Here is a 21,062-nt window from a genome sequence, read left to right on the forward strand (position 1 = left end):
CTAATCCACCATGATATACATACCTTTCAAATCAGGGGCTAAAGGCCTACTCCTAGGACTAGAGGTGTCTTCATAAATATCATAGATGTCAAAATGGAATTTCTCTCTTCTTGAAATGTAACCCATTTTTGATAGGTCAATATGATTATAGATTTTTTCACTTAGATTTAAATATTCTTTTTGAAGATTCCGCATCTCAAATTCCAAGGTATCCCTTTCATTCTCTATACTTCTTACATAATTTTCTAAAAGTATTTTGTCTTCCTCAAGTCTACTGATGCTGTTTTCAAATTTTATACTTTCTTGACTATGTTTTTTTAGTTCTTCTTTTAGAATCTGATTATCAGTTTTAATTCCCATTAACATTTTTGATAACATCTCACATTTGTTGCCCATTTCTGACAAACTATTCTTATAAATACTTGCTTCTGATTTTGCATTTTTTATTTCTTGCAGAAAATTCTCTTTGGCGGTAGATTGGTATGTTTGAATATCCTCAATTTCTCTTTCCATCATTTCTCTCGCAGCAGTAGATTCTTGTAAGGTTGTTTCAAGATTAAGCTTTTCATTTTTAACTGTTTCTATTATTTGAAGAAGTGTCTCTTGTTCAGTTTTTGCCAATCTTTCTTTCTCTTTTAGCTGCATTATCTCTAGCTGGTTTTCTTTTCGTTCATTTTCAAGTGAGCCTTTTTCCTTTAGAAGCTGGTATGTTTTTTCCTCTAATATTTCTTTTTCCTCTTGTATCAACAGAATATTTGTTTTCATTGATTCCATTTCTGTGATCAATAGTTTATTTTCATTATTGACAAAGGCCATGTCACTTTGAGTTTTGTGTTCCTTACTTTTTAGTTGTTCTAATGTTTCTATTATTTGTTGCTTCTCCAAAGAAAGTTGACTATTTTTTTCCTCTAGGGTTTTATTTTGTCCTTGGAGAACATTATAGTTACTAATTATTTCTTTCACTTCTTTAACACATTCTTTGCCATCTTCTTCTGTTTTAATTAACTTGGGCTGAATAGTGTTCTTTTCTTCAGCCAATGTCTTAAGTTGTTTTTCATACATTTCAATTTTCTGTATCAGAGATTGTGTGGTAAAGACAAGAAGTTTAATTTTCGCTTTAAGGGTTAGGTTTTCATTCTCTAGTTTCAGTACTTTTTTCTGTATCTGCATAGATTCTTTCAGGTAATTCTGTAAGTACTGAATTTTTGCTACACACTGTTCAGTAACAGAATTGACGTTGGATGTCTTCTCACTTTCAAATATTATTGATCCTTGTTTTGCTGCAAATCGTTGTCTTTCTTTGTCTTTCATTGCATATTTTGTTGGGTCAAAGAATGCCAGTGTATGTTTTGGAAGTGTGGAGTGGAGTTTTAAATCTGCAGTATTCTTGTCAGTGATAGGAATTTCTTTATTATTTTTCTCATTCTTTTCCCCCCTGTGTATTTCACTCTTAGATAGTTTTTTACATTTCCTACGAAAATTCGCATGGAATTTTGACACTGTTTCCCTAGGTGGGAGTAATTTGTTTACTAGTGCCTCTAATTCCAAAATTCTCTTTGATTTTATATCTTCATTTAAGTTACTTTCAATATTTTCTTCCTTAATAAAGTTAATTTTTTCCTTGTGAGTGGGGGGCAGGTCATAGTTACCATTCCTTGGAACAGCTTTTAAAGTTTGCAGTTCATTTGTAAGTGCCAGTTCCTTGTCATGTGACTTTTGAAGCTCTTCCTTCATTTGTTTGATAGAATGGCAGATATCATCTAAATTTTCACAAAATCCATGCTTGAGGTAAGGCACAGTAACTCTGGACTTATCCAGAATTACCATATCAGCTTGAGACATCCCGTTTTGAGGTACATTAGGTAGGAAATTATAAAGGTTATTGTAATTCTTCAAGTCAGAATTTTCTGAAGCTGAATTATCTGTTGAAGTTAATATGTCCTTGAAATGTATCTGGCATGGGATATTTATACCTTGAGAGAGCCTGTTAACACTGTCACTACTGAATATTTCTTCTACGGAATGAAGAGTCCTAGGATCCTCAAAAGGCTGAATTTTCTCCATAGAAAGGGTTTCTTCTTGATTCTCTACAGGCTAGTAACAATAAAAATCACACTATAAATATACTATCATTTGCTACATGACCAACAAATTAAGATAATATTTTGTGGAGGAATTGCTTTTACTACAACCAGAATGAACATTTTATCCATTTCTGCAGCAAAGAGGCTGACAAGTATGATTCATTTTCTCCAGAAAATCTACTGTTATTTTGAGATCTGTAACTCTGGTCTTCACAATTTGCTTAGAAATTGCACTTACTTCCTTAGGGGGTGAGATAGAAGGGCCAACCCCTCAATTCCAGAAATATAAATTCGGCATTTCTAGAGACCATCATAGATAGGTGGGGAAGAGAGAAGTAATAGTTCAAAGGGAAGTTTAAGGAAAATGAAAATTTCTACTTCTGGGCTATTTGTCAACCTTAGCTTGTCTTCCTCATTTCAAATGGGTCTAGGGTTAGTGACACTTCACAGAGAAAGTGTGAAGTTCTAATAAGTATAGACACAGTGACTCTAGTTTGGACCTGTTTTAGAGAACTCACTCTAGGTGTAAGTCAGTCCTAAAAGTAGAAAAACTCAAAGTGGACAGAAAAACTGCCGTGTATTTCAGTTTACTTGGGAATCTTTAGGTATATGGATTAAGTCAAATGCCCTTCACACGCTCTCCTAAGAGAAACAAGAAAATTGCAGAAGTACAGAGGTAAACGCACATCTTTTAGGGTTTTCAGGACAGGAGTTTCCTTATTTTCATCTTTGACAATCCAGTCGCCCTGTGAAGAAGGGGAGAATGTAAAGGTGAAGGTAAACTGGTTGCAGTAACATTTCTGAAGTACCTAAATGTAGGAATGATTTTGTACTGAAACACATACCAAAGCTTTTTCATGGCGTGTGCTGAATACTAGATTTTTTTCTGAGCTAAATTGTGGGTTTTCTACTTCAATAATACTTTTGTTCAATATTTCACTGATTTCAGACTGCACCTTTAAAAGAGAAATTAAGAATGTCAGGCTTTGATTTCACACTTATAAAGTTATGAATGCACAAGGATGATAGATATTATACTTGAAAGATACCTTTACATTTCCTATGCATATTCTTTTCCATCATATAAATTAAAAATTAAATTTAATTTATTGTAATCTCTATCATTGAAGGAATCTTTAAGAAAAGGATGTCTTTACTACATGATTATAAAATCAGAAAGACTTAATTTAGGAAAACAATAAAATCTTATGAATTAAAATAATTTTAGATGTTTGATTTTTACATTGTTGAATAAATCAAAGGTCTTTGATCTCTGTCATCAGAATGGAATCTATTCCGTCAGCCTCAGGAGGATTTTATCTTCTCGTCCCATTTTCCTGCAGTTGCTTCAGGAATATCAGGATGACGTTTATGTTGGGTCTTTGGCAACTATGCATTGTGTTATGTACCCCCAGGATCCATGCCCTCTCCTTCCGTTAACACTACCCCTTACTTTTGGATAAAGTCCATGTGCCTTTGGTGATACAGATCCCTCCTCCAGCTCCAAGGGGTGGGCATGTGACCCAGAGCTAACCAGTCAGAGCGTTGCCTCCCTCTGAACAGTGATTGCTTCAAGCACTGCATGTGGGGCTGTCAGAATCAGACCAAGAACTCAGTACACACTGTTAGGAGAGAAAAGCACGGTCTCATCTCTGTCTAACTGGAATCTGGAAGGATAAGGGCCGAAACTTCTAGCAACCCTTTTGCTACCACATGGAGTCTGAGAATACATTACTGTCAAAAGCAGAACCAAGATAAGGAGTGAGGCTGGTTCCCTGACGACGTGAGTCCTGACCGTATGGATGAAGCCATCCCCAAGTGAACTATTCCGAGGGTTTGCATTACTAGAGCTAATAAAGTACACTTTTCCCTTAGTCCGTTTGACTTAGATTTTATTATCACTTATAATGAGAGTCCCTATTTATAGACTATATATGGGTAGCGCTTTAAACATATGTTTTTAAAAAAAATCAGTGAGTGTTATTTCTTTGGGCTCATATCCAAATGCAAGTATAACAGAATATAGTTTCCTGCCAATTTCGTGTCTAGAATAGGTTGTGGCTTTATTACATTCAATACCAACTCATCAGTCGGCTATAGTGATCATCAGTTTAGAAGTGTGTGACAGTGCTCTAAGTTTGGATATTTTCTATGTAAATTAGAAGAAACATACCATGCTAACATTCTGCAAAGTCTGTATTCGCAGAGCCTGAAATGATTCCAGCTGATGCTGAAGGGCCTATAACAAAATTACACAAGGTATGAAATTGAACATTTTTAGGTGAACATACATTTTGTTACAATTAAAAAAAAAAAATCCCCCGAAGTTGCCTATTACCAGGATCATGTGAGGGTCAGGTGACCCGCATTCTTCATCATTCTTGCCCACTCTCCAGTGCATTTTGATGAAGACTTTTGTGGAAAACCCTTATATATTCAGGAAGTATTCTGAGAAAGATCAGACTTTACATTTCTGAGAAAATGAAATATACTCACTTTCAGTGCTGAGTGTGGTTGGATTTGATTTTCTGATTCTGTTATGCAGCCGTATTCTAAAAAGTAAAATTGAAAAATGATGTGATTTAATCCTTAAGTGTTATTTTTAAGCAATGTTAATGGAAAGCAGTCTCCTAGCTTTCCTGGATGGTGAGGCAAAGAGATGATTGATGTTCACATTAAGAAAAACCCGATGCTAGCTGCATAGTGAGTTTAAGAGAGAATTCTCATCTGACTTACAATACTGCACCTACTTAAGGTTGTAATAGTGGTTTTACTTTTACAATAAACCCTTAACTTGTAACACCAAACTGAGAACTCTCAGGAACTCAGATATCTTTGTTTCTGGGATATAAACTATATTTTTTGGTAAAAAAAATTAACAATTCTTATGTTAAGGGAGACCCTTGGCAAAGTCCTATATAGGTCTCAGTACCTATGCAACAGCCACGTGATGTTTTTCTTCCTTAACATGGAAAACAGTTTGGATTAATAGAACGTAATTTTTGTTATGCTCTTAAGCAAAGTGCTATAAGGATCCGTGTGTTCCTTCCTAGAAAATAGATTTTAGTTCTGCAGTGGGGGAGAGACTATATAACGTTTGCACATTTCCTGACATACATTCCTCTTTTTTCCCAAATGTTAGGCTACTTGCTTTGTAAATTTTTATTGAAAAAATTAAAAAACATGTCCTGAATGAAATGAGAGTTATGTTAGAATTTGCCCCAGGCTGACAATTTCTGCTGTACGAGAAGGTTTTTAAAGAAGTCAGTGCATCTCTTTTGGAATGGCAGTCTGCCAGATGTTACAGAATCTGGTTGCAAAGTGTACTTCCTTCCACCCAGTCCCAATGTGGCCCTCATCACTGAGAGAGCTGCTGTGGTTCAGAGCCTGGAGCCATTTGGCCAGTTGAAGAATCCCGCCTTCATCACAGGGCAGGGATGGACCGTGTGTGGGGGCTGGGCAGGGGTGCATTAATGAGCTATCGTCAGGATTCTGGCTTTCTTTATCGCCTCTGAAAGTCAGAGGGAGTTACGAGCCATGCTATAGATAGCCTTGCCAGAATCATCTGTTTTTGTCTTTGGCCTCCACTCTCCAATTTTATGTCCTGAGGGGGTGCCCCCTTCCTTCTCCAGGTACTGCTGGTGAAGTTTTTGCTGGTGTTTGTTCATGTCCTTTTGTAGTGGGGGAGGAAGGTCTGGGGTCTTCTTTGGCTCTAAAGTCTCTACCTGAAAGTCTAGAATAATTTTGATAAGTTCATGATTTGGCCTTAAATACTGTTTCATGTTCAAGTGGTTCATTCCTTCAATAGTATCACACATTCAGATTTTGAGTGTCTACTACGTGGTGTGCCCCACTGTAGTTACTATAGACACAGCAATGAATAAATCAGCCGGAGCTCCTGTTCTCACTATGCCTACCTTCTAAGAAAAGTAAACAGAAAAAAAGCAAACAAAGATACAAACAAGATACTTCCAAACAGTGATAGATAACACAAAGAAAATCGGCTACTGTGACAGTGAGGGGGGGTGGTGAGGACAGCATTGGGGAGGGCGGTTAGAAAAGGCCTATCTGGTGTTTTGTGGCTTCAGCCAAGACTCCTACATGATAAGAAGGGGCCAGCCGTGTGGACATCTGTAGGAAGAGATTCAGAGCAGAGGAAACCGCAAGGTCCTGAAGCAGAGCACGTGTTACCTGTGTTTGGAACAGAAAGAAAGCCCATGTGGATGCAGCTTCCTGAGCAGATGGGAGCACAGTGTGCTAAGAGTTCAGGGGGAGATGGGGGTGAGGTTAGAGAGAATCTGGCAGGCCATCCTGAGGGGTTTGGCTTTTATTTTAAGAGAAATGAGAAGCTTTGGGGGGTTTCGATCACGAGAATGATTTGATTTGACTAAAAACATTATAGGACACTCTCCTGCATGATAATGGATTAGAAGGTAGCAGTTGCAGGACTATTGGAATAATCCAAGGGAGAGACAAAGGTACCTTGGACTAGAATGGCAGTGCGGGAAATGGAGAAAAATAGGTGGATTCAAAATATGTTTTTGACATGAAGCATTGCTGGAGGATTAGATGTGGCCAGTGTCGAGGAAGGAAAGGTGACTCCTGGTTTTTAGTGAGAGCAGGTGGGCGAATGATGATGCCATTTACTGAAATGGAGAAGAGTGGGGGAGGAACATATTTTAGGGAAAACTCGTTTAGGTCTGTTAAAGTTTTCCGTTGGACATCAAAGTGGAGATGTCAACAGGCAGTTGGATAGTCAGGCTCTGGGTCAGGGGAGTGGTTATGAGCACTGTACTGGGAAATATGGACCCTGCTGCTGGCCTAGACAGGGGCACTTTCTGTGCAGTGAGCAGCTCAGAACCCCAGATGAAGTGGCTCAAGGGGAGATGGAACGTGAAGGTTCGTGGGCAACGCTTTCTGGTTTTACTGTGGCAGGGGGTAAGGTGCCTGGTGGGGATAGGGGTTTTTGGAAGAGATGTGAAGGTTAAGAAGAACTTTTTTTTAACCATGAGAGAGTCTAATATGCCTGCTTACTGTGGGAATCATATAGTGGAAATGGAGGAGAAGAATAATTCTGGAGAATGAGGAAGGCTGATGGCCAAAGTTGAGTACTTGAGAATTCCAGGAGAGGTATGATCTGGAGGAAATGACCTGTGATTGAGCAGGGACAGTCCTTCCACTGAAGTGGGGGACAGCAGAGAATATGGAACACAGGCGGTAGGTTAGCAGAGTTTAAGGTTGAAGGTTAGGGATTTGGGGTCTGATTGCTTCTATTTTTTTCATATAGTTTGAGGTCATGTTACAAGTTGGGAGGTAGCGGTGAGAGGTGTTGGAGATTTGAGGAAACCAGAAGAGTGGAATAGTTATCTTGGACAGGGCTTGCAAAAGCATTTACTGGGGAAATAAAGTAACTTTTCCAAATAGCATTGAGATCCGTGGTATGACTCAGAAGTGAGTGTTTTTCTCCAGCAAAGTTCATATGATTCAGTGAAGATACAGAGTAGGCAGAGAGTTGGATTCATCTATTTTTAAAAGCTACGAAAATAACTTTTTGTTTTTCTTATGAGTTTCAGAGACATTGGCTACTACTTATTCCCAAAGGGAAGATAATTTAAAAATTCATCAGTACTTAAAGAAACACATAGGATTATGTGATTCTAGAATTGGAAGGGAAATTATCAGTGAAGCACAGGAGAGGGAACACAGTCACAGGTCACCATTTATTAAGTCCTTGCTAAATGTACTATATTGGGAAGTATTTAGACTAAGTAGAGGATATGGTGCCAGCCCTGAAGAAGCTTATACTCTATTCAGATTGCAAGAAATATTACTCAGATTATATTCACCTTAAGTTCTCTAGCTGTTTCATATTTAAGTGTCAAAATTTAAAAACAAGATAGTTATCAGCAGGATGACTTTTGAGGTCATTAAGGTAAAGATATAGGGAATTTATTCTGAAGTCTGCAGAAGATTATGTCATATTCAATGTATAGAGAAAGTTTTAAGGGCATACCTGTAGCTAACAGAGCAGGGAGAACAAATGAGTTTTAAAAATGCAATGTGGTAACAATTCTATATAGGATGTTAGACACTCTGTAGTCAACGCCTTTTAATTCTCAGGTTCAAATACTGAGTTTTGCCGTGACAATTCACACTCACTCCTAGAAGTAACTGTTTTATTGAAGCCTTGTGAGCTGTTCTACCCAAGTCTTCATTCATTCATCTAACAACTATCTTTACGCACCTGCTATGTATCAAGTACTGTCCAAGGTGCTGGGGATCCTACAGTGAGCAAAATATGCAAAATCCCTGCCCATGTGAGGGGAACACAGGATATTGTGTGTAAGATGGGAGTGAATCCTATGGAGAATAGTAAGGCACAGAGCAGGGGAGTGTGCATATCTGCACGAGGCTTTGTTATGGGAGCTGTGGAGCCAGGCTGCCTGAGCTTGAATCCTGGCTTTGCCACACGCTCACTGTGAGGGATCAGTGTCTCGTTTGTAGGTAAAGCCTTACACAGTGCATGGCACACAGTAAATGCTCAAGGAAAATTTACTCTCTTACTGTAGCAGCAAGGGTGTTATCAATATGATGATGATTTGGTAAATTTAAAATTTCTAATAGAGATGGAAGGGAGGGACGACTGCTCAAATTCTCCAGTGCCTCCCATTTTGCTCAGAATAAAACCGCACATCCTTACATGGAATTACAAAGCCCAGTATCCTCTCTGAACCCTTCTCCTATCCTCCTCCATGCTTATTCTGCTCCCGTCACCAGCTGATCCTCAAACATGCCAGGCATCCTCCCACCTAGGGACCTTTGCAGCTGCTGTTCTCTCTGCCTGGAATGTTCTTTCCTGGAAATCTGCACTGACTACTCCTTTACCTCCTTCAGGTCTTTGCTCAGATGTCATCTGCTAAGTGAGGTCTCCTACCATCCTATTTGAAATAAAATTGCACACCCCCACCCCCCTCTGACACTCCATATATATACTTCACGCCATATACTAACTTCTTGTCCTTTTAAAATCAGAGACCTGAGAAATATATACGACTTTGTAATTCGGCATTATTTATGCAAATCATGTTAGTGTTCTGTTGGTCAGTACCCAGCGAATGGATCACTTGGTGACCATGACGTGTAGCTGAGAGAACAGAAAGTGGGGAGGGCACAAGGTCACATGTCCTAGTTTTGCCTTGAGCTGTAAGCAGGAAGTCCCTGCCATCCTTGGTGGCGCCTAACTTACTTAGGATATCTCTCACCGATTGAGTCCCTGCCCTTGTACCTGCCACGCTCTAGCAAGAAAGACTTAACTCTCACACAAGCATATGTGCTAATTTGTATGTAACTTCATTTTCTGTGAACGCTGGCATTTTTCTCCAGAGCCTTCCATCTCACTCACATTAGAGAACACACGGTCTTGCCACATGAAGCTCCCTCAGTCTCTTCTGACCTTAAACACTCTCTCTTGGTATGGAGCTGTCTCCATGTCTAGACTCTCTGTGAGGGCTTTCTGCCCCACTCAGGGCTTCCCGTTGCCCCTCCTGTTGCCCAGGGATGCCTGCCTGGCCTCATGCAGAGAGGGGGCAGGTTAGTGCACTGCCCTGCGGCCTCTACTGAGGTGTGGCTTATCCTGGTGCTCTGGGCATCCAATTGTCTTGTGTCTTTTGTCTGCCGGCTGTGGCTGTTCCAGCCTTTTTTTTTTAGAGCCCTTGACAAGGCCATTGTGAAGGTCCCCGGTTTATGGAGGTGGACAAACCCCAACCTGACCTCAGGTCTCGGGCTCATCACTTGTTGCAGCACCTCTGCGTCTGGATTGCCCACGTGTCCCGCGTGGCGTATGGGCAACCATAGGATCCCAATGTGGCCCCTTAGTTTAGATACTGCCTTCCGCCCACGGCGCTCTGCTCCTTCCCTGGTGTCTCACATGAACACCAGGCCCCTCTGAGAGCTGTGTAGCCTCCTTCAGCTTCTCTCAAGGAAGCGAGACTCCAGCTTCAGTGTTCTCAGATCCTCCACACATCTTATTCATGGTTTATATGGAACTTGAAAACTGCAGCTTTTTAATGACTTCAAACATCCTCCCTATACAGTATCCTGTAGTCTACAAATATTTACTATAAAGGTATTTCTTTTGGAAAAAGATGGGTACCTTTTTAGTGACTGTCCAAAAAATCAGCAATTCTTATCTGGTATTCAGAGAAGCAGTACAGTGTAGCATGGAGGTTAAGGCCTGGACCTTGGAGCTACCCCGCTGAATACTGGCTCTGTCAGTTGCTGCCTGTGTGACCTTGGGGAGTTAGTTAACCTCTCTGTGCCTCAGTTTCCTCACTTGTAATATGAGGAGAATGGTAGTACCTACTTCGTAGGGTTGTTGTGAGGATTAAATGAGTTGACATATTTAAGTGCTCAGAACAACATCTAGCACAAAGTAAATGTCCCGTGTTAGTTATTATTAGTATCTTACGAGTAGTTACCGGAAGCACACCAGTTGGGCCGGTGGACTTAGGTAACGTACTGGTTGCCTATAGTAAAAGGCAGAAACATCACTGCCATCGGAGCCTTGGCCTGGGAGGTTTTACCTGTTTCACTGCCACCATTTTCCTTTACCCCCTCAGAGGAATTTAGGATCTTGGGTGCTGAAAGGAGAACGCAGTCAACCCCCTCCTCTTCGTCAGTATGCTTTTCTGTAACAGAACAGTACGCGGCTTTTGGTTTTGCTGGGAGAAAGGAGGCGAGGCGTGGGGATTCGGGACGCGGGAGCGTAGAGCGGCCACGGGAAGGCGCGCTGGGGCCACGCCGCGGCGGCGGGCCGTGCTGCTCCGAGGCTGGAAGCAGGGCAGGCGCGGGGACGCAGGCGGTGCTTTCCTCCTGGGGAAGGCGGAGGTGTGCGGCTCGTCTAGGAGATCCGCACTCCAGACGGGAAGGAGCCGGGGCGGGGGGAGGCGGCGCTCCCCACCACGCGTCCAATTCCCGGGGAGCCCCCTCCCAGGGCAGCCCCCGACCCGGCTCTTACCCGGGCTCATTTCTGCTGCTCCAGCTCCCTTTCCAACCGCCTTCCCCTCTCCCAGGCACTAGGCTCGGTTGCTTCCCTCCTGGGCAGCTCGTTGCTTGGTAACGGGGTGGCCGGGACACAGCGAGTGGCAGTGGGGCGCGCGCGAGGGTGGGGGTGGGGAGGAGGAAGGTGCGCGCTGGGGGCCGGGGTGCAGTACGTCCGCCCAGCCGGAGCGGCGCCCGTGACAGCTGCGTGCTACCTTTGTTGTGCCTCCCAGGCCCAGCGACAGTCTCACTAGGGTGTGTCAACCCCCCACGCCCCACCCCCGCCGCTCCCCTGCTGACCCAGAAATTGATCTCGATCAGACTCTGATTTAACACAGCACCTGTTGGACCCAAGCTGTGTGGAGAAAGGGGAATGTTTGGAGACACGCAGACACCTAGGAGCTTCCCTCCCCCCGCCCTTTCTGATCGCCATTTCATTGTTTTATTCTGTTCTATTCCTCTTGTTTCAACCCATCGGTCGAATTAGTTTCAGCGTTTGGGGATTTGAACGGTCCTAGACCATTATTGTGAAAGGACGTCTGTTTGCTGTGCTTAAAAGAAGACCCCCTGTTTCCCATAATGAACTTTCAATAACCGTGTATGAAAATGTACACATTAGAGCTGTAGCAGAGGCGCCGGTCTTCATCTGTAGAGCATGCTCATTTCCTGTGCACCTGGGCAAACCGCCCGCAAAAGATGAATGTTGAGTTGGAAGCTGGGGCTTGTTCAACTGAGGACTGGTTGGCGTGGCCGCAGTCAATCCCTGTGCCCATCAGGAAATGGAGCTCTTTAAGTAAAAGTTTTAAATGAGTGTATATTATTATTTTGCGATAACAACCGTTACAGATGATAGAATATAAAATAATTGAAAATTCAAATTTTAAGTCACAATAAGGAATTTAAAGTCATGATGACATAACTTATTATATAATAATTATGTCGCTTGCTTTCATGGAAATGAAATTCTTTATCAGAGGTTCAATGTTTACTTGCTGTAATTTCTTGTTTCTTAGCCTATAGGAATGGTCTCTAGAAGATTCGACAGTCTTGTGGTGTTGTAGACAATTTCAACAAATTGTAATTTTGAGAACTTAGGTTCTCCATTGATGATTGATATTGACAAAGTTAATTTTTTCCAAAGAGCTACGAAAGTTTTCATCAATGTGTCTGTTAAATTGCTATTCTGAATAAATGCAGTATTTTGAAGGGAGACTGTAGATAAAAAAGCATTACATTTTAGTAAGTTAACTTCCATACTAATGAAATTTCCATAACAAATAAGAAATTACTATAAAATATTCTATTTTATGTAACATTATATTTTACTATGTAATAACCTGATAATTAACATATGTAATATTCTATAATAACTAATTTGGCCATGTAATATTTGTGGATTATGATGGCAAATGTATACAGAGAAGTTACTTGTGGATTTAAATTAGAGGATTTAGCCACACCATTTAGCACAAAATATAAAAAGCAGATGATAAGAGCTATAATATCAAAAACTCAAACTTAGCCAGTGTACTAATTTCAATAGAGAACCTACTCTAATTTTAAAATATTTCCCAATCAGTTCATCAGTTAGGGAAGCAGTTCTTTACTTAGAAGGTCAGTTGATTTTAGATGTTAGGTCAACAAGATCATTTGATTATCAAACTCATTTCTCTTTAGTAAACTAAATCACATATGTGTATTCTCAGGATAGGAATAATTTATTTGTCAGAAAATTATTGTAATTAATATATAAAAAGCCCATCTTTGGAGCCAACAAACATAATAAATTTTAAAAATGTCTTTAGTAATTACAGTGTCTATGACATGAATGGCATCCCCTCAGAAAAGGCCCCATGTTAGGGCCTCACATCAACAGTTGCACATGGAGACCCTGTTCTTTGGTGAGAGAGAACGTGGAAGTGTAAGAAGAGAACATGAACCCCCAGAATACGGGTGGATGGTGGACACATCATTTTGGGGGTGTTCATTGCATTTGTGAATGTATGTCGAGGGAAGTCTTTTCTGATTACTCATGGCCACTTAAAACCGTTGTCACCAATCACAGCCTGCTTGAAACTCCCTCCATTTCTGAACTTTGCAGGTAATGGTGACTCGGTGACTTGCCGTCTCTGAGCATGAGTTTACTTATCTCCATAACAGGCCAGGATTGCTGTAAAGGGTCCTACTACAGTAGGTTCAGTAGTTACATGGGAGGCTGCCAGTGATGGCACCTCTAGACCCCAGAGTCTCAGGTGAGATTCCATTAAGAGTGCTGACATTTTTTCCTGTGATTCATCCTTATTTTTAAAAAATTGTCACTTCAATTGGGCTTCCCTAGTGGCACAGTGGTTGAGAGTCCGCCTGCTGATGCAGGGGACACGGGTTCGTGCCCGGGTCCGGGAGGATCCCACATGCTGCGGAGCGGCTAGGCCCGTGAGCCATGGCCGCTGGGCCTGTGCGTCCGGAGCCTGTGCTCCACAACGGTAGAGGCCACAACAGTGAGAGGCCCGCGTACTGCAAAAAGAAAAAAAAAAAAAAAAAATTGACACTTCAGTTGAAAAAGATTCAACTACTTTAGCTCAAATACCGGAACACGCATATATTTTAAAGAGATAGTTTGTGTTGTCTAATTTGTATTGTGCATCCACTTTGTGATGAACTTGCCAAAATTCAAAAAATAAAAAATTTTATGTTTCTCAGTGAATGCACATTTATATGGCCTATAAAATGTAAAGTCCTCATTAAGTTTTATTTATTAAATTATTTTTTGAGAAATTTAAAAATGATGGAATTTGCGAAGAAGGCTATAATTAACCCTTTGCTTCCATCTCCCAGAATTAACAGTTATAATTATACTGGCATATTTGATTTTTATTTAGAAAAATAAGAATCATATAGGATGGAACTCCCCACCACTTCCTTTTCTGTTCCTTCTTCCCTACACTCCTCCCATAAGAAACCATTGTCATGAATTTAGGGTACAATTTTACAGTCCATTCTTATATTTTTATACTAATTATAATGAGTAATAGAGATGATTGCCCTTGTTTGTTTTAAAGTTTTTCATAAATGGTATCATAGTTTACGTTTTATTGTGCAGCTTGCTCTTTTTCAGCAAACATGGTTTTTAGGTCTATGCATTTTTAAAGAATAGATCTTTAATTCAATTGTAAAACTGGACTTGAGATACCTTTCAGTTCCTCCAGTGTTTTTGCCCTTTTGGTCTCCACTATGTTTTAAATTTTGAAATGAGATCACCAACTTATAATAAGGTTGGAAGTATAGTCTGATACATATTTCATTTTCTCCTGAGCCATTAAGAGTGAGTTGTTGACATGTTGTCCTGTCACTTCCGAATACTTTGATGTGTATCTTGTAAGGACACTCCAACATGAGTATAATACAGCCATTAAAGTCTGGAAATTAGCATTGATACATTACTGCCATCTAATCCTCAGACCCCACTAAAGTTTGACCAGTTCTTCCAATAATGTCCTTTACAGCAAAGGGATCCTGTCCAACATCTTGCTTTACATGTAGTTGTCACGAGAGGTCTCTTTACTCAGAGTCTCATGGACCCAGAGTTGCCTGTTTTATTCAGTGGGTTAGAATGGATTATCTTCTGTTGCTGACATGGTTTATATTGTTGCTTAAATTTCCCTAACTGGGTCAGTGCGAGTGTCTCCAGCTGGCCTCTGCATACTTTTGACACATCTCCTTCATTACTAGAGCACTTTTTAATTTGCTTGACACAGTCAGATGTTTCAGGCTTATCCTGTATTTTCCCTGCCCTAGCCCTGAAATCAGCCATTTCTCCGAGGAGACTTGGTTTCTTTTAGAGGAGAATGGTATTTAGAAGCCAGGATGTGAGTGCTAAGTTGCTATCTAGGTGTAGCTGCTCCCAGGCCATCTTAGTAGATAGAGCAAGGGAATGTCTGCCTGGGTATGTATATACATATACACAAGCACACGTGCACATTCGCATCCACGTTTATTTATCTACATTGAGAAGGCTGAGTTCACAATGCCTCCAGTTCCAATGCAACATCACGGTGCTCTTTCTAGTTTTCTCCCTTTCCAGATGAGAAAATTGACTTCCATTATCCCTTATATATTTACTTATATGCGCTCTCATGCCAGTCTTTCACCATTACCCCCACGTGGATGCCCTCGTTATCCCATTTAGGTTCCAGTACTCTGTATCGCCCCTTCCCAACTCCACTGAGACCCTGAACCCTATGCTGGGCTCCCTCTCCACCTAGACACGCTCCTCACCCCTCTGGGCTCTGTCACTGTAGGCTGGACCTCCTCTCTGTGGAGACGACCTTCATGGCCTCCCTGCCTCTGACAACATGCACCACCCAGTCCCATGCAGGGCCACCCTCCCCACCTGCTTGAGCTCTGACCACTGATGCCAGTGTTCCCAACCATGCGGATGCTTTCTTTTCCCACCTTGGGATGGGACACCCAAAGCCTGCTTTTGCAAGGTCATGAGATGATTCTTCCATGCTTTTTTTTTTTTCTAAAAGCTTTATTGTTTTACCTTTCATTTTTGGACTCACTATTCATCTGGAATTGATTTTTATAGAGAGTGTGAGGTAGGTGTCAGTATCCAGTTTTTATATGCCTATCCAATTGACCCATCATTTATTGTAAAGAATGTGATTTTCCATACCAGCTATATATTTTAATATATTTTACAATGTGTTTTTCTTTTGTGTGCTTATATTCTACTAATCTTGAACCTAAAGTTCCTCATTGCCAAGTTGCTAAAGTCAGGTAAAGTGATTATTTGCTTACCCAGCATATAGATGAGAATTAGATAAAAGGAATAGTATAGTGAAATTTCCTTTAGACTGCAGAAGTGGGGAAAACCCTATTCTCCTGAGTGAGACCCGGAGAACCCTGGGTCTCTGAGATTCTCTGTTGAGTACCCAGTGTTTTCTATAGCACTCAGGTTTTCAGTACATAGAAATGAAGGCTCAGTGATATTCAGAAGAATCTGGCAAACATTTGCATTACACTTGCCCGGCCCTACCTATCCTTGTTCCTGCTCCTGTGACTCGGAATGAGTTCATTATTCCATTTGAAATCGGTAAACAAAGTTGAGAATTAAAACACTTAACTCTGGTGGATGTTCAATTTTTTCCCTCCCTAATGTAATTATCCTCCCCCACCAACCCCCAAATTAAGTTTTTGGTGAAGTATTCTTGCTTTTACTTAATGGTGTTGAGAATTGTGGAATTTTATGGAAAAAAGTTATTTTCCAGATTTGTGTGGGGAAAACTGAAACATGGGGAGGTTTAGGAACTTTTCAAAAACTCTCTTAACTGGTCAGTGCTAGACTTCCTGATTCTGAAACCCTGGTTTTGCCCAAATCAGTTTATTTTGATGTTTTGTCCCCCATAACAAGTTATAATTTTATGATATAGGACAATATTTCATCTAAATTTTCCAAAAGTATAAAGGAGGTATAAATATTAATGCTAGAAACTAAGAGTTCCTGTTTCCTGATACGGTGTCACACATCACCTGTACTACTTTCTCAGTGTGGTGAGATTGTTTCTATTTCATTCGACCTCATATCAGATAGACAGTGGAGCATTTTCTGTCACAGGGTATGCTTTCTCTGGTCACACGTGTCAGTCAGTCCAGCAACTGCCCTGAAAAAATATGATTTTTTTTTTATTGTGAAGTTCATTGCAAAAGGTTGGAATTAAAATCTGTACTGCCAATCTTTTTTAAAAAAACTGTGAGTCACAATATTTCAGAGTCTTCAAAGAGTAGCTCTTAGAGAATCCATTTTCACCTGTTGACTAACAGCTGCAGATTCAAGAATCTGGAACAAATTCAAGAGCTTGAACAAAAACAAGGTAGTCAAATCTATTCTTAGCAATTGATGACCAGACTAAAATACTTCTGGGTTTTTCAGCTTCAGGAGATCTTTTTTAAAACCTGAGATCACAAGGCTATCATTAATCATAGCTGAGATCTATAGTAGTGTGAAAAAGTGACCAAACCCCTCCTAAAACATAACAAATTTGGGCAATTGTCATAAGGCTGGTGCTTTGGTCAGACCTATGTGCTGGTGACTTAGGACTCTTGGATGGGTAGTGGGCCTTCAACAGCTTAAAGGCTTCGTGCCACAGGCAGCTTTAAGTTTCTTTTAGAGTTAATTTTAACCTGATTTCATCTATATAAGAGAATGAACCCCACAACTCACTAAGAATCACCACAAGCTTTGGCTCTTAGGCAGTTGGCTGCAGCCTTAAGGGGACTTATTAATGTGATATACTGTAGTGGGGATACTAAGAAGGCGGAGTCCATCTACCTGTATGAAGTTTGGTGTGCTCAGGGGTAGGCAGAGGAGCATCGAGGGAGCTTGAGAAGGAATAGATGTTAGGGAAAGAGAGATTTCCGGGCTGGTGTAGGGTACTTGAGCATGCTTGCAGGCTGAGAAGAGTCAGTGACACAGAAAGACTGAGTGGGAAAAATAAGTTGGAAAGAGGACTTGAGGAATAGAGTGATGGAGATGAGTTGGACCAAGAAGAAAGGGGGATGAACAGCCTCTTTGAACATGGGAAGGTTTGGCCGTTCTATAGAGATGATAATGTAGAGCTTTCCTCCCTCTGACCAAGGCAGAAGTGATGGGGAATGCACTTTCTCTGGACTGAGGCATGTAGGTCAGATAAGTGCTGTTTGTGAAGCTTATCGAGGCTACGTAGGTGCTTATTGGTTTGAATAAATATAGCGGTCGGAGTCTCTGTAGCTTCTGGTAGACTTTAATTCAGCTCGCAGTATGTGACCTTCTTCTTCCTAATGCTAAGCTGCTTTATGCTTTTTAGATACCGAAGGAGCTGCACTAACTCAGGTCACTTGATCACACATTAATAATAGGAGTTCGTTTCCCTTGCTATATGTAGATACCTAGAGTGTGTGCTTCCAATGGAGCTAATGAATTTGCAATGATAAATTCATATTCCTTGCTTGATTTCAACTGTGAGCTATGACACGAGTCAGAGGTGGTATCCGTGACCATGGAACAGAATGAAACTTCTAAATTGAACCAAGAGCCTGGTCACATTGACAGCATGCCTTCACTAAATTGAACGTCTAGCCAGTTAACACCAATAAAGACAATGTCAAGAACAGATCAGTGATTTTTTGAGCTGGTAGAAGTCTCAGGGGTCATCCAGTCCGTTTCCCTCATTCTGCAGAAAAGAAGTCGAAGCCCAGTGAGTCCAGTCTTTATCCAGAGCTATTTTCATGACAGTCTTCTTACTTATGTCTTACTTAATCATATCATTACTTAACATTTTTATTATTCCACACTACCTTTTTCTAGCACTCATGGAAGAAATGATTTTTCTTATAAAGAGAACAAACATAGACTGTAAGTAAACATCGATGTAAATAAAATAATACAATAGAGAACTATAACAATGTCTAGGATTTATAGGTTTAAAGATTTCCAAGCCATATGACTTATTACTGGGGAATATTAGTGAGGTTAAATGCTGTTTTTTCCCCTACTTGTTTGGTCCTGTACCAAAGTTAAACTCTCTGAAACTTTTCCTCATCTATAAAATATTTAGTTGGCAAAGTTGTAAGGAAATAATTACATTTGAATGTGACCAATATTATGTCAAGAATTTTGTAAGCATTCAATTAAAAATATATATACTAAATAAAATAGATGTAGGCAATTGAGGGACCTTAGTTTTCTTTCTAGCTATAAGATTATAATGTAGAATATTGCCAGTGAGTCTTTGGTGGGGACAGGTTGCTTGTGAGCTCAGGCTTTTAAAATTGTCCTCCTCAAATGAAGAAAAGTTCCAGTGGACTTCCTGAACCTGATCTGTCTTAGTGTGAAATGTCAGTTCTCCTGGGATCACCAAGGATAGGAGTCTAGTTCTGTGACTCTTCCAATTGGAAACAGTTGTGCTCATTGTAATTGGACCCAGATTTCCAACACCAAAGAACAATTAGAAGGAATAAAGCCACCATTTTGAATCTAGGATTAAACAGTGAAAAGTATACATAATAATCGTTAGGTGCTTACTTACGTATTACTTGCTAGGAAATTTGTTAGATCTTTTGATACGAATTATCTTGATTTAATCCTTATCACAAACCTGTAAAGTAGGGATTATTGTCCTCATTTTATGGTTGATGAAACTGAGGTCTGGAGAGAATTCATGATTTCCCTATACCTTACAGCTAGGAGATTGTAGAGCTTGGTTTCAACTCGGCTCTGCCCGTGTCCAAAGCTCATTTTTGTAACCACCAAGCTCTAATACCTGGAGTAAGTTATACTGAAACGGAATCTAGGTGATAATTTTTACAAAGCTTACTGAGGGCTTTGTTGTCCCATGAAAGCCTTATAATCATCTTAAACTAAAGCTACTAAATCTCTTGTGCAGAGATAATGTGAGGTGGTCTAGAGCATGGATTTGGAAGCCAGGCCACCTATGGTCAAATTCTGGCTCCGTCATTTACTACAGGAGAAACCTTGGATAACCTCTTTGTGTTTCAGTTTCCTCAACTGTAAAATGGGAAGAAAAAGAGGACCCACCTCATAGGGCTGCTGTTAAGATTGGATGAATTAATATCGTTAAAGCACTTAGGACCCCGCTTGGTACATAGTAAGAGCGATGTAAGTGCTGGCTATTGCTATTGTATCAGCAATGATCAAGCATTTTCCGGAAGAGGAAAATGAAGCATCTAAATAAGAACGAACATTCCTAACCATGTTGTTTCTTTTGCTCCTGTGCATTTCTAGTCTTAGGACTCTATCTAACAGATTAGTGACAAATACATATTTATATTAGTAGTGTTCTTTTAAAAAATAACAGCATTGTTGAGATATAATTCACATACCACATAATTCACTCATTTGAAGTGTGATTCTATGATATGTAGCATATTCACAGAATTGTGCAAACTGAGTTGAAGACTCTTCAGTCTGGAAGAGGCTATGAGACCCCCAGTGCTAAATTTACTCAAACCAGTAAACCCCTATGCACCCTCAGTGAGATTCACAAACGCAGCACTTATCTGACCTAAGTGCCTTGTTTCAGAGAAACTGCATTCTCCATTGCTTTGGCCTTGGTCAGAGGGAGGAAAGCTCTATATCACCTCTACAGATCGGCCAAACCTTCCCAAGGTCCAAGAGACTGTTAGTCCCTTTGTCTTCTTCTTGGTCCAGATCATGCCCATCACTCTATTCCTCAATTCTCTTTCTAACTTTTTTTTCTGTATCTAGAATTCCTACCCTTGAAGGCATTCATTTAGATTAAAGGGCTGTCTCCGGAACAAAACACAAGTATTAGACATAAAAGGGGCAGTAGAAAATTATTAGTACTTGTTAGCAGGAATTAGCCTTTTCCATTGGCTGGCAGAGCAAGCATTAATCTGAGGATTGGGATCAAGGACAGTATTCATGAGGAGGAATGAGAAGGTTTGCAGCATGAAGCAGTGTTCTGGTTGGGAGCTTTGGGAACTTGGACAGCAGCATCTGGAGACCAGATGTGTGAAGGGGCAGGCAGGGCAGCATGTGCAGCTGTGTGTGGCATAATGGTACACAACGCAGGCTCTTGCATGTGACGTTGGTAGCATAACCCTGGTGTTTTAGTGAACCACAGATATATGTGCACTTTGGCATTTATACACGTGATGAGTAATTCACACACCTGTGTTTTTCAACCCCTCTACTTCAGAAAAGGAGATGGAATGGGAATTTGGTCTCATGAGAGGTAGTTCTGAAACTCACAACATAATTTTGCTCTTAGTACAGAAATAATGACTTGTATGTACTCCTTCGCCAGATGAATAGTTGAATATATAAATGAATGGAGTAATTTTCAACCCAAACAAATATTTGGCATTTTATATCTTAATTTTAAATCTATATGCTTAATATTTATGATAGGGGTAGCA

At 40.5% G+C, this 21,062-nt stretch overlaps 1 protein-coding gene across 1 annotated transcript; it reads right to left on the minus strand.

The window, feature by feature from the left end:
- Positions 1 to 14,934, minus strand: CCDC110 (coiled-coil domain containing 110). Its single transcript, XM_032618288.1, has 6 exons — positions 14,827 to 14,934; positions 10,667 to 11,069; positions 4,581 to 4,636; positions 4,258 to 4,323; positions 2,930 to 3,040; positions 1 to 2,094 (listed from the first exon to the last, which is right to left on the minus strand). Exons 1-6 carry the CDS (start codon positions 14,932 to 14,934, stop codon positions 1 to 3), a joined length of 2,838 nt encoding a protein of 945 aa, XP_032474179.1.
- Positions 14,935 to 21,062: the final 6,128 nt, after the last annotated feature.

Source organism: Phocoena sinus, chromosome 21 (assembly GCF_008692025.1).
Source record: "Phocoena sinus isolate mPhoSin1 chromosome 21, mPhoSin1.pri, whole genome shotgun sequence".
NCBI lineage: Eukaryota > Metazoa > Chordata > Mammalia > Artiodactyla > Phocoenidae > Phocoena > Phocoena sinus.

Excerpts from the sequence above, each read along its gene's own strand:
- CCDC110 (XM_032618288.1), bottom strand. The coding sequence starts at position 14,934 with ATGGCTGATTTCAGGGCTAGGGCAGGGAAAATACAGGATAAGCCTGAA. Across the intron at positions 4,324-4,580 it reads AACCACACTCAGCACTGAAA|GCCCTTCAGCATCAGCTGGA; the intron begins GTGAGTATATTT and ends ATTTTGTTATAG. Across the intron at positions 2,095-2,929 it reads CACGCCATGAAAAAGCTTTG|CCTGTAGAGAATCAAGAAGA; the intron begins GTATGTGTTTCA and ends TATTGTTACTAG.